The 12,360-nt window shown below is 42.6% G+C and overlaps 3 protein-coding genes across 4 annotated transcripts in view; 2 read left to right on the top strand and 1 right to left on the bottom strand.

The window, feature by feature from the left end:
- pmpcb (peptidase, mitochondrial processing subunit beta) overlaps positions 1–12,360 on the top strand; it is a 49,642-nt gene that overhangs the window by 5,800 nt on the left and 31,482 nt on the right. Inside the window, exons 11-13 of one of the 2 annotated variants that reach the window (XR_014599110.1) lie at positions 1,194–1,282; positions 1,415–1,490; positions 1,656–1,776. Coding sequence is in view for 1 of the 2 variants with exons in the window: in XM_084038349.1 (XP_083894475.1) it covers positions 1,194–1,282; positions 1,415–1,490; positions 1,656–1,720 (230 nt within the window). In the remaining variant the exon portion in view is untranslated. Of the gene's footprint in view, positions 1–1,193; positions 1,283–1,414; positions 1,491–1,655; positions 1,854–12,360 lie in introns of those variants that run through there. The other variant, XM_084038349.1, reaches the window with a different exon arrangement.
- dnajc2 (DnaJ (Hsp40) homolog, subfamily C, member 2) lies at positions 1,781–8,091 on the bottom strand. Its single transcript, XM_084038348.1, has 16 exons — positions 7,874–8,091; positions 6,518–6,708; positions 6,162–6,237; positions 5,962–6,060; positions 5,631–5,853; positions 5,413–5,478; positions 5,235–5,326; positions 4,960–5,081; positions 4,238–4,387; positions 4,067–4,155; positions 3,609–3,678; positions 3,333–3,511; positions 2,597–2,697; positions 2,267–2,377; positions 2,023–2,183; positions 1,781–1,938 (listed from the first exon to the last, which is right to left on the bottom strand). Exons 1-16 carry the CDS (start codon positions 7,926–7,928, stop codon positions 1,870–1,872), a joined length of 1,854 nt encoding a protein of 617 aa, XP_083894474.1. The 5' UTR covers positions 7,929–8,091; the 3' UTR covers positions 1,781–1,869.
- Positions 8,499–12,269, top strand: psmc2 (proteasome 26S subunit, ATPase 2). The gene is made up of 12 exons (XM_084039395.1): positions 8,499–8,654; positions 8,946–8,983; positions 9,592–9,673; positions 9,764–9,863; positions 10,012–10,143; positions 10,243–10,315; positions 10,442–10,537; positions 10,650–10,814; positions 10,915–11,002; positions 11,230–11,432; positions 11,520–11,616; positions 12,032–12,269. Exons 1-12 carry the CDS (start codon positions 8,585–8,587, stop codon positions 12,187–12,189), a joined length of 1,302 nt encoding a protein of 433 aa, XP_083895521.1. The 5' UTR covers positions 8,499–8,584; the 3' UTR covers positions 12,190–12,269.

Here is a 12,360-nt window from a genome sequence, read left to right as displayed (position 1 = left end):
TTATGAATATATTTCGACTGATTTCTTCGTGAATTTTCGACATGCTATAGTATGACTTTTTTTTTTTCCTCAAAAATTTGACCATGGCTTTTTATGACCGTTTTGGACTCACTACACTCAGACTTGGCGCGACAAGCGATATGAGCAATTTCTATGACTTTTTTATAATTTTTTTATGAATATATTTCGACTGATTTCTTTGGAATTTTCGACATGCTTTAGTATGACTTTTTATTTCCACTCAAAAATTTGACCATGGCTTTTTATGACTGTTTTGGACTCACGTCACCCAGACTAGGCGCAACAAGCGATATGAGCAATTTTTATGACTTTTTAATATTTTTTTTATGAATATATTTCAACTGATTTCTTTGTGAATTTTCGACATGCTTTAGTATGACTTTTTATTTCCACTCAAAGATTTGACCATGGCTTTTTATGACTGTTTTGGACTCACTACACTCCGACTTGGTGCGACAAGCGATACCAGCGGTTTTTACGACTTTTTAATAATTTTTAATAATTTTTCATGAATTTTGTCGGCTGCCATTTTTCATGAATTTTCAACATGCTATAGTATGACTTTTTTTTTTTCCTCAAAAATTTTACCATGGCTTTTTATGACTGTTTTGGACTCACTACACTCAGACTTGGCGCGACAAGCGATATGAGCAATTTCTATGACTTTATTATAATTTTTTTATGAATATATTTCGACTGATTTCTTTGGAATTTTCGACATGCTTTAGTATGACTTTTTATTTCCACTCAAACATTTGACCATGGCTTTTTATGCTTATTTTGGACTCACTCCACTCCAACTTTGATTGACATGCGGTATACAAGCCTATGTTATGACTTTTAAATCATTTTTACAACATTTTATGAATTTTGTCGATTTTTCACTTTTTTTTCGACATGCTATAGTATGACTTTTTTTTTTTCCTCAAAAATTTGACCATGGCTTTTTATGACCATTTTGGACTCACGACACTCAGACTTGGTGCTACCTGTGGTTTTTATGACTTTTTTACATTTTTTTATCAATTTATTTTGACTGACTTAACATACTACGGTATATCCATTTTTTTTTTTTTTTTTAAATCTTCTGTAACTTTGGTTCTCACAAAATGTATTTGGTCCTAATTTTAGAATTCCAATCCTAATGACAACTTGTTTATTTGTTTCCACAGGATCCACACCCATCTGTGAGGACATTGGCAGACAAATGCTGTGCTATAGTCGTAGGATCCCTCTTCATGAGCTGGAGGCCAGAATTGATGCGAGTGGATGGATTTCTTTCTAATAAAATCTTTGAAGATCAGTGAATATCAAGGACCATTCATAGCAAATGGGAACCTTACCAAACAAATTAGGTTAACATATTGTATATATTTATTTTGCCCCTCAACAGGCCATCGATGCCACAACCATTAAGGACGTGTGTACCAAATATATCTTCAACAAGGCTCCTGCCATTGCAGCTGTTGGTATGTTTTTCTTGATTGGACTAATACTTCCACATTCTCAATGAAAGCAGACATTTTAGTATTCCCTTTTAGGATGACAAGCACACAGTGCTGACTTAATCTTAATTTAAAGTGGTTGTTACAAAAATACAAACCATGTAAGACTGTTTTTTTTGTCTGTTTCAGGGCCAATTGAACAGCTGCCGGACTACAACCAGATCCGAAGTGGAATGTTCTGGATGAGACCATGAAGGGCTGACTCCAAGGACAAACTGTACAGCATATTATGAACCCACACAGTCAAACTGTACTATTTTTTTCCTCCTTTAATTTTTATTATAAAATAAAGACCAACACAATAATGTTAAAATAACACTGATACTATTCTTTGTGATTCTTGTCATTTTTTACTCTTCCCTGCAACGTGTTCCTGTGCAGCTTTCTTGGCTTTAACCATCTCCACCAGTTCCTGTGAGACAAACAGGGAAATGTGTTAGAATAGATCCAGTATAGCTCTAACATAGCTGGAAGCCACAAATGAGGACATCCTCACCTTGTACCGCTTCATACAGTCTTTCTTGCTTCGTCCTGGAACAGCAGCAGCAATTTTCTCCCACCGCTCAGCTGTGCTAACTGGGTACGTCTTCAGGGCTTGTTCCAGAAGCTTCTGTTCCTCAGTAGTCCAGGAAGCAGCGTTAGCATCACTACTGGACCCTGAGGGAAGAGACAAAAATATTACTCACTGTAAATTATTTCAGAAACGTCCCTGTGAACACATGCACGACTAAAATACTTACCATCAAATCTCTCGGAGGGCACGGCGTTATCGATGGTGGGCGCTACGACAGAATGTTCCTTCTTGAATTTCTCAAATGCCTTTCTGTTAATTTCATCTTTCTGTCCTGGATCTGTGGAAGCAACATTAACAGGATTAACGAAGAATTTAAAATAATATGTAAGGTGTATTTAACAGTTTTTAAATCTGCTTATTTTTACAGGTAATAAAGATTGAGTACAATTTGATGACAAACTGCTCACAGAATCATGTGTAAATAAATACACAACTGAATTGAAGAAGTAATGCTAAATTTTTCATTTTTATTTTTTTTCCCCATAACTGAGCTCACCTAGCCGTTGTAGATTCTTGGCTTTGTTGATGACGTCTTTGGCCGTCCTCTTCATGCCGCTGGTGGAGTGTAGGTTCATATAGTTGGCAATAACTTCCCATCTGGAAGGAAATTAAAACAGGCCAAATTGAGCATGGAAGGAAAAACGTCTTAGCATACCATGTATGATCATATAAAACCGCTGGTATCGCTTGTCGTGCCAAGTCTGAGTGTAGTGAGTCCAAAATAAGCATAGAAAGCCATGGTCAATTTATTTGGGGGGAAAAAAAGTCATACTATAGTATGTCGAAAATTCACGAAAAAGTCATAATAAATTCATAAAAAAATATTAAAAAGTCGTAAAAAACGCTGGTATCGCTTGTCGTGCCAAGTCTGAGTGTAGTGAGCCCAAAACGGTCATAAAAAGCCATGGTCAAATTTTTTCAGGAAAAAAAAAAGTCATACTATAGCATGTCGAAAAAAAAGTGAAAAATCGACAAAATTCATAAAATGATGTAAAAATGATTTAAAAGTCCTAACATATGCTTGTATATCGCGTGTCAATCAAAGTCTGAGTGGAGTGAGTCCAAAACAGCCATAAAAAGTCATGGTCAAATTTCCCAGGATGTCGAAAATTCCCGAAAAAGCCAGTCAGAATAAATTCATTAAAAAAATATTAAAAAGTAATTAAAAAACGCTGGTATCGCTTGTCAAGTTTTGAGTGTCGTGAGTCCTCAACAGTCATGCGAGTGTTTACCTGGCGTTGGTCCCAGCAGGAAACAGGTTGACGGCTTTAATGAGCAGCTGGAGGTCCTCCTCGTTCCAGCCCTTCCCCCCTCCTCCTCCTCCGCTGGCCTGGTCGGCGCTACGAGCCGCCTGCCTCATCTGGACCTCGGCCTCCTTCTCCCTCTGCAGCTGGGCGTTCACCTCCTGCACCTGGAGGGGGGGGGGGGGGCGACACGTCTGTGAACTTCTGCTTGTTCTCTTGTGGTGTTTTATATATATATATAAAATAAACAGGATATTTTTTTACCTGCTTCTCCACGGCGACCTTGCTGTCCTCCTTTGACCCCGAGGCCAGGATTTCATTCAGGGACTGCAGGCTGGAAACAGACAAGATCCATGAAAACGCATTCCACCACCAAGCTGGATGATTATATATGAAGATAATGCAACATTTCCTTTAAGAATGTATAACTTTAATATAATTAGGTCAACAACTGCAGGCATCATACATGACTTTTGAAAAATTAAATTTTTCCCCTCCCGAAATGTGATGTTCCTCGAGGTGTTTGTGTCTTGAGGGATGTTTAAATATCATTTTGATAAATTTTCAAGTGGTACCAACGCATGAGACATAATTGAGTGTGGAGATGGCCACATACTTCCACTATTTAATGTCGTGTTATAAACATAAATATATATTATTTTAAATTTGGAACACAGAAATGTGTCCAAAACAAGTTGAAGGCATTAAAAGTTCAGAGGTACCTCATCAGCTCCAGACGATCGCAGAGCTTCTCCACCTCCTCCATCATCTTCACGCCGTCGGATTCATCGTCGGCAAAGTAATTCCAGTTCTGCGGAGCCAGAAGACATTAATTAAGCATCGTGACTCAGAAGCACGCCGTTCAAATCTGACATCTCTCTGTGGGAATCCACCTTGCAGGTAGTCCTGAGTTTCGACCTCTCCTTCTTGATGGCCTTCTTCTGGATCTCCTTCTCCTTCTTGGCCTGCTGGGCCAGCTGCTTGGCCTCCTCGTCCTCCTTCTCCTTCGCCAAACGAGCCGCATCCAGCTCCGCCTGCCGGGCCTGGACAAACACGCAGGAAGCCGACGCTTTGATCAAACGTCTCAGTAATTCTATTGGTCTCTATTAACAAGCTCTCATGTGCTGATCACTTCCTGTTATCAGGTAAACAAACAGGACTTATCAATGTGATCAGTAACTACCATCATCACAACGTTCAGGCTCCCCCGTGTGGCCAAACAGTGAACTGCATGTATAACATGTATCTGACAACCCAAATTAAATCTGTCCAGACCCAGCACATGTGGGTCCAGAGACCCGGCACATGTGGGTCCACAGACCCGGCACATGTGGGTCCAGAGACCCGGAACATGTGGGTCCAGAGACCCGGCACATGTAGGTCCACAGACCCGGCACATGTGGGTCCAGAGACCAGGCACATGTGGGTCCAGAGAGCCGGCACATGTGGGTCCAGAGACCCGGCACATGTGGGTCCAGAGACCCAGCACATGTAGGTCCACAGACCCACACATGTGGGTCCAGAGACCAGGCACATGTGGGTCCAGAGACCCAGCAGTAGAAACAGTATCGTTCCAGACCTCTTGGAATCGGCAAATATGGTATAGTTGACTTACTCGCTCCTTCTCCTCCTGCTCTCTCTTCTTAGCCTCCACTTTAGCCTTCTTCTCAGACTCCTTCCTGGACTTCTCCTCCTCTTTGAATTTCTTTATTCTAGGGTCGCCGCTGTAGGCGGTATCTGCACAAAGACAACAACATCGTCAGGCTCATTTCGTATTCAGCAGGTGGGATTCGTTCAGGGTGACGGTGTGTGTGTGTGTGTGTGTGTGTGTGTGTGTGTGTGTGTGTGTGTGTGTGTGTGTGTGTGTGTGTGTGTGTGTGCGCTCTGTACCAACTAGTGTTCTCAGTCTGTTCATCTCCTCCTTCTTCCTCTGAGCTCTGGAGGCTCGATTCTGCTTTTCAATCCATCTCCTCTCGTCTCGACTGCAAGGAGATAAAAATAGAAGTGTTAATACGTCAGTCGGATACTAAAGTTATAAAAACTGTAGTGTTTCAGTGAAGAGGCGTACCATTCAGCCTTCTCCTTCTCCTCTTCATCCAAGTATGAGAATTCCCTCCATGAGTCGAAGTTGTACCTTTAACAGAAATGGAAGTACTTTATCACTCAAATTAAATCAGATTTTTTTGCTGAAATGCAGGCAACTGGACTTGCTTCAGTTCTTAAGTTCTGGAAGAATCCAGAACCTGAATTAAGTCCAGTGGATCAGCTAAATAAAGCTCCGTTTACCAAAAAGAGTAAAAATTGTCGACTTCTTCGAAGGTGGACTCCATGGTTCCCAGTTTGGGAACGTGCTTCTTGGTGGACCACCTGGCATTCCTCTCGAACACGGGCGAGAAGACGTCCCAGAAGTTCTCCTTGCCTTCGCTCTTGGAAGGCACGGCGTTGTCGAAGGTGGGATCCACGCTGTCGAAGGCTCTCCTCTTCACCGGGTCCGACAGGGTTTCAATAGCTGAGGTTCAAACCAAAGACAAACAGGAGGAACGTGACGGTGAGTTCAGGGCCCCTCCGGCAATAACGCACTCGTGCTGCTGATGCTCAGAGGGCGGCGTTGGTGTACCTTTAGTTATACAGGTGAAGTAGTCGTTGTCTCCCTCCACGATCTGCTCTCCGGCAGCTTTCCTCTTGTCGGGATGATGCTTCAGCACGATGGCTTTGTCTGTTTGGGAGCAGCGGAGAGATGAGTTACTGGAGAAACCCGGAGAAATGAAGCCACCGAGCAGAAGGGAAGAGATATAATATATATATAAATATACTCACGGGCAGCTTTGATCTGCTTCTGTGTGGCTTTGTACCTCAAGTGCGGGACGCCGAGGACGGAATAGTGATCTTGATTCTGACAAACAAGTGAAAAGAGGAACAGGAGTCTATTATTTAACTCTCAGAAATAGAAATGTTGTTCAGGGATGCAACTAGCAATTCAGATTTGAATAATTTGCTCTATAAAATGTCAGTAAACAGCAAGAAATGTAAACAGCAGCTAAAGATATTCAATTGATTATTACAAAGACTAAAATAAAGAAATCCCTCACATTTGAGAAGCTGGAAGCACAGAATCATGTAATCTGATAAATGAAGTGTAAACGTTTCTCTTCCTGATGACTTGGATCTGATACCTTCCAGTCTTTGGGGTCCAGTGTCCGGAGCATAGCGTACTCCTCCAGCTGGAAGTCCCCATCCTCGGACTCCTCTGAGGACTCCTGCTCCTCCTCCAGCTCCTGGAAGGAGACGGACGCATTCCTGTTCCTCCTCTTCACGTAGGCCTCGAACCACCGGCCCACTGGCTCCACCTGGATCTGCACAGAGGCTGAACGGAGGGGGGGTTGTCTTTTAAATAACTGAGATATGTGTGGGACATTATATATATTATATTATTATTTTACATATACATGAAATAAAAAATATTTTGTAGAACAAACTAATGGCAACTGTTCAGAAATGTCCTCAAAAAGGCATTTTTCCTATTGCAATATATTCTTATTTATAGGGTTTTTAGTCAAATGTCAGATTTCCTGACTTTAAATGACCAAAAAGCTGAATTTCCTTCACCTTTAATGAACGGTAACACCACAGTGTTTTAACCCCATTCATTTTGTTCAGCTTTAAGTACAAAACTAAAAGAGATTTACTGCTTGAAACGGTGCACATTCATTGTGTTATTTGTTGCTGACGAGTGGTGAATTGGCACAAAACAAGTAACCATAGCAACCACTCTACTCGTGTGAAATAACACCGGTAAAGAAAAATACAGAGGGGAAATATTACATTTTGATAAATGGCAACAAATCCAATGTTAAAAAAGCTACAAACTAAATATTCCACGACATTGCCCCCCCAAAAAATAATACATATATATATATATATATATTATATATATATATATACACATTTTCTCTGTCTGGAAAATATTTTTTTTAATTCTCTGATATTCCAAAAAATTCTATCAGACATGAAAACATTTAATTAATTTAATTTAATTAGCATTTCTTTCCTGTTTTCACAAACTGAGGTTTTTATTTGGGGGTTAAATGTTTCATCCTCCCCTTTAAAAAAAAAATGTTAGGTCCTCATTTGGAAAATGGTGTCACGTCACAGTATAGTACAACAGGTGTGTGCCGTCATTACGTCACTGTGCGGTAATAAAAATACTCGAACGTGTAGAAAAATAAAAACGTCAAATAAGTGAAAGTCTGCCGGCTAGCTTAGTGTTCAGCTAATGTCAAGGGATTCTTAAAAATGAACAAATAAATAAATAAATAAAATTAAACCACTGCAGCAACGTGCAACCATGAGTGGGCAGCAGCTCGATGACGTCATGATACACTAATACAGCAGGATAAATGTTTACTATTAACAATAAAGAGCCTCTTTGAAGTAACACAGCTGACGTTAGCTCTACGTGCTCACGCGTGTAGCAACAGCCTGCATGTGTAGCGTTAGCAGCGCTAGCTTAGCATCGCCCGGCCTCTTACCGGCAGCGGATGTGAAGACAACCGTCGCGTCGCCGTCCAGCGCTTCCAGCAACATCTTAGCGGGAACAAACACACGAGCTACGCCAACATTCAGCCGCCGGAAGCGTTTTATTCGTTTTCTTCCAAGCGCTCAAGTTGGTGGGCCGCTCGTTTTTAACACCACATGGGCCTGCCTCTCTCCCTCTTTCCACACACACACACAAGTGCCCGAAAACGGAGCTTGTGCCACGAGTCCGTGTCGACACAGCGGCTACGCGCTATTTCAGTTCCGCGCAGTTTTTTTTTTACGACGAAGCGTTAAAAAACTATTTACTAATTCAAACACATTTACAATGTTGAATTAATGGTCACGGTGGAGAACTGTAACAGTTTTGACACGTTTATATATTTTTGTGTGTTTTTGGCAATTGGCAAACAACTTTTTGGCGCATTACCGCCACCTACTGGTATGGAGTGTGGCTCAAATAAATGAATAAATACAATTCAATAAAATAAAAAACAAACAAACAAATCATAATAATAATAAAACATTTTATCTTTCCAATATTTTTGTGTTGGTGGTACGCCCTCTATAAAACTCCGCCATGTACATCCGGTGACTGGCGGAAACCGGCGGAAGCTAAAAGCTGCTGTGTAATTGTGTAGGTTAGCTGCCTCGAAGCAGCTCAGTCTTTTCTTTTACGAGTTAACAGTTAAATCTCCAGATTTAAAATGCCGGATTACTTGGGAGATGACCAGAGGAAGACAAAGGAAGAGGAGAAGGATGACGCGCCCATCAGGTGTAAGTGTGAACTTTTAAATTTAATTCTTAAACGCTATTAGCTGGAAACTAATGTCGACGTTAGCTCCGTAGCTAAAACGCTAGCTCTGCTTAATAAATGGACGTAAACCGCCGGTCACGTTAACGTTGCTGTTGTTTGGTAAATTAAACATTACTGACGTTTGTAGTTAACGTTACTGCAAACTGTTTTATTTAAGTTTAAGTTGACACGCGTCAGTCGGTTAGACAGTTAGCAGCTAGCGGCCCAACGTCAGAAAGCACACTGATCAACGCTGTTTTTCATCTTCGCAGCTTTGGACGAAGGAGACATCGCTCTGCTGAAAACATATGTGAGTAGTAGTGAAAGCACCAGTAAACAGGGTTGGTACGGTGCTGGAAATCCTTGAAAACACTTGAATTTTACTGTGGAGTTTTCAAGGTTTGAAAAGTGCTTGGATTTAGAATAAAGGTCTTGAAATGTGTGTTGTATGTGATGACATCTATGATAGAACAGAGAAAAGAAGATCTCCATATCTGAGGGACTGAAAACAGCATTTTCTGACATTTCTTTATGAAAAATGCCTTTTGATGATGAACAGATGATGAAAATAGTTGGTGATTATATTTCTGTGGATCTGTTAGTGGAATTAGTTTTCCTTTCATTTGTGGTCCTTCTGTAAAAAGCTGTCTCCAAACATCATGTTGGTTGTTTAGAGGACAATAACATCTCATTTAATGTGATGAACAAGTGACATAATAGTAGACTGAATACTGACCATTGGATTGGTACAAATATGGAGTTTACCACAGCTGGAAGGGGCTGGAAAAGCATGGAAATGCACCTGGAAATGCTTGAATTTGACTTTTGAAAAGGTGGAGGAACCCTGAGTGGAAAACTAACATTACCTGTGAATAAGTTTATGTATTTTAAAGCTCTAACCTGCTGTTTTATCACCAGGGTCAAAGCACCTACTCCAGACAGATCAAACAGGTGGAGGATGACATCCAGTCGCTGCTCAAAAAGATCAACGAGCTGACAGGTGGGGGGTTTTAAAAACCAGCGATGTGTTTCTTAAGGGTTTCTCTCAGTAGACCCGTGAACTGACTGCTGCTGGGTTTTATTGTGACAGGCATTAAGGAGTCGGACACGGGTCTGGCCCCTCCAGCACTCTGGGATCTGGCTGCAGACAAACAGACCCTGCAGAGTGAGCAGCCGCTGCAGGTCGCAAGGTAACGCAAACCTGCCTGATTGTTTTAAAAAAGGAAGGAAACCTCACAAAGCCTAGGAGTGGGATTGAAGTACTTTATGGTGGTTTTAGTATGTATTGAGGTCCGGAACAAAATGTCTGTTTTCATGTTTGAAATTTGTTTCAAACAGATGCACAAAGATCATCAACGCAGACTCCGAGGACCCCAAATACATCATCAACGTCAAACAGTTTGCCAAGTTCGTGGTGGACCTGAGCGACCAGGTGGCCCCGACGGACATCGAGGAGGGCATGAGAGTCGGGTGAGGAAGACGACGTGTTACTCCAAAGTGTTGGAGACTTGAATATCAAATGTCTAGTGAGACGATCTGATGAATATCGTGTCCCTTCTGTTCCCCCAGCGTTGACAGAAACAAGTATCAGATCCACATCCCTCTGCCTCCTAAGATCGACCCGACTGTCACCATGATGCAGGTGAGAGCAAAACACTGATGTAGAGAAACCCGTGAACAGTTTAAGCATTTAGATTCAGACATATGACACGGCTTCTGCAGTTTCCTGACCAAGCTGAAGTAACAGCCCTTTGCTGTCGTGTTGTAGGTGGAGGAGAAGCCCGACGTGACCTACAGCGATGTTGGTGGGTGCAAAGAGCAGATTGAGAAGCTGAGGGAAGTGGTGGAGACCCCCCTGCTCCACGTGAGTGTTCACAAATAAAGACCAGAGCTTTTCTCCGTCACAGCAATCACCCAGACGTCATCCTCTCCCCATCCACCCTGACTGAATGTTGTCTTTGCCCTCTGCTCACCAGCCCGAGAGATTCGTCAATCTGGGTATCGAGCCCCCGAAGGGAGTGCTGCTGTTCGGGCCGCCCGGCACAGGAAAGACCCTGTGCGCCCGCGCCGTCGCTAACCGGACGGACGCCTGCTTCATCAGGGTCATCGGCTCCGAGCTGGTGCAGAAATACGTGGGAGAGGTGAGTCGGAGAAACCCACCGGGCAGAGGATGGCAGCCGTTTAACATCGTGAATCCTGATGAATGTAAAACAAATACTCACGTGGGCTTCCTGTCTGCAGGGAGCCAGGATGGTGCGTGAACTGTTTGAGATGGCCAGGACTAAGAAGGCGTGTCTGATCTTCTTTGATGAAATTGATGCTATTGGAGGTAAGACTCAGAATCCATTTATACGCTACATTATTGTCTTTTCAAAAGGCTAAGAATCAGGACGGATATTTGAAGAGATTATTAGATCTGACAACATTCATTTTAAACAGTTTTGGTGCAATATTCCTTCTCTATGTATAATTTCTTATTATAAAATACTGAATGTTATTGTTTTAAAAGCAGCCTTAAAGAATCTAGAGTTAAACTTCTGTCCTTCAACCTGCCAGGCGCTCGTTTCGACGACGGTGCCGGCGGAGACAACGAGGTCCAGAGGACCATGCTGGAGCTCATCAACCAGCTGGACGGCTTCGACCCCCGAGGCAACATCAAAGTGCTGATGGCCACCAACCGACCGGACACCCTGGACCCGGCCCTGATGAGACCCGGACGTCTGGACAGGAAGATCGAGTTCAGCCTGCCGGACCTGGAGGTGAGTTTTAAATGAAGACACGCAGATACAACACGATTCTTCCCACCTCTTCTCTTTTATGGACCCGCTGGTTTTTTTGCTTTTCAGGGTCGCACTCACATCTTCAAGATCCATGCTCGCTCTATGAGTGTGGAGAGAGACATTCGCTTTGAGCTGCTGGCTCGCCTCTGTCCCAACAGCACCGGTAAGACCATGAGTGAATATTGGCTACGAGCTACAGAGGCTGTACAGAGTCAAAATATTCAGTGCAGCCCGACTAGTTATTCAAGATAACCGTTAGAAGTGTGTCCACGGGTGTAGTACTAGTGTGGCCACAAGGGTGCACTGTAACACATGAAGCCTCATGTTTCTTTGTGTTGATGGTGGTAATTTACATTTACATTTAGGTCATTTAGCAGACGCTTTTGTCCAAAGCGACTTACAATAAGTAATTCAGTGATGAGTCAGGATATCTGGGAATGTTTTACCTCACCCTAACTTTTTACTAACTTCTGGAACGAAATGTCCTCCGAAGCGTCCCAAACTATTAAATCTGGAGGGTTTTTGTGCGTGAGCGGCTGGAACCCGAGAGTCTGATTCGACGTTGTGTTTCCCGCCAGGTGCCGAGATACGAAGCGTGTGCACGGAGGCCGGCATGTTCGCCATCAGAGCTCGTAGGAAGATCGCCACGGAGAAGGACTTCCTGGAGGCGGTTAACAAGGTCATCAAGTCCTACGCCAAGTTCAGCGCTACACCCAGATACATGACCTACAACTAAACAGAGTGTCTGTATGTGAGAGGGGTTCAAACAATAGTGTCTTTTTTTTCTTGTCGCTTAAAAATAAAGTTTATTCCAGATTTCGTTCTCAGTGATTTGTAACATCGTGAAATAACCGTGGTAACTTTGAAGGCATCCTGTGTTCTACAGTAACAGCACAAGTACAGCTTT

Source organism: Eutrigla gurnardus (genome assembly GCF_963514095.1).
Source record: "Eutrigla gurnardus genome assembly, chromosome: 21".
In the NCBI taxonomy this organism is placed as follows: Eukaryota; Metazoa; Chordata; class Actinopteri; order Perciformes; family Triglidae; genus Eutrigla; species Eutrigla gurnardus.
Note: the sequence above shows the minus strand (reverse complement) of the source record. Positions and strands in the feature narration are given on the sequence as shown.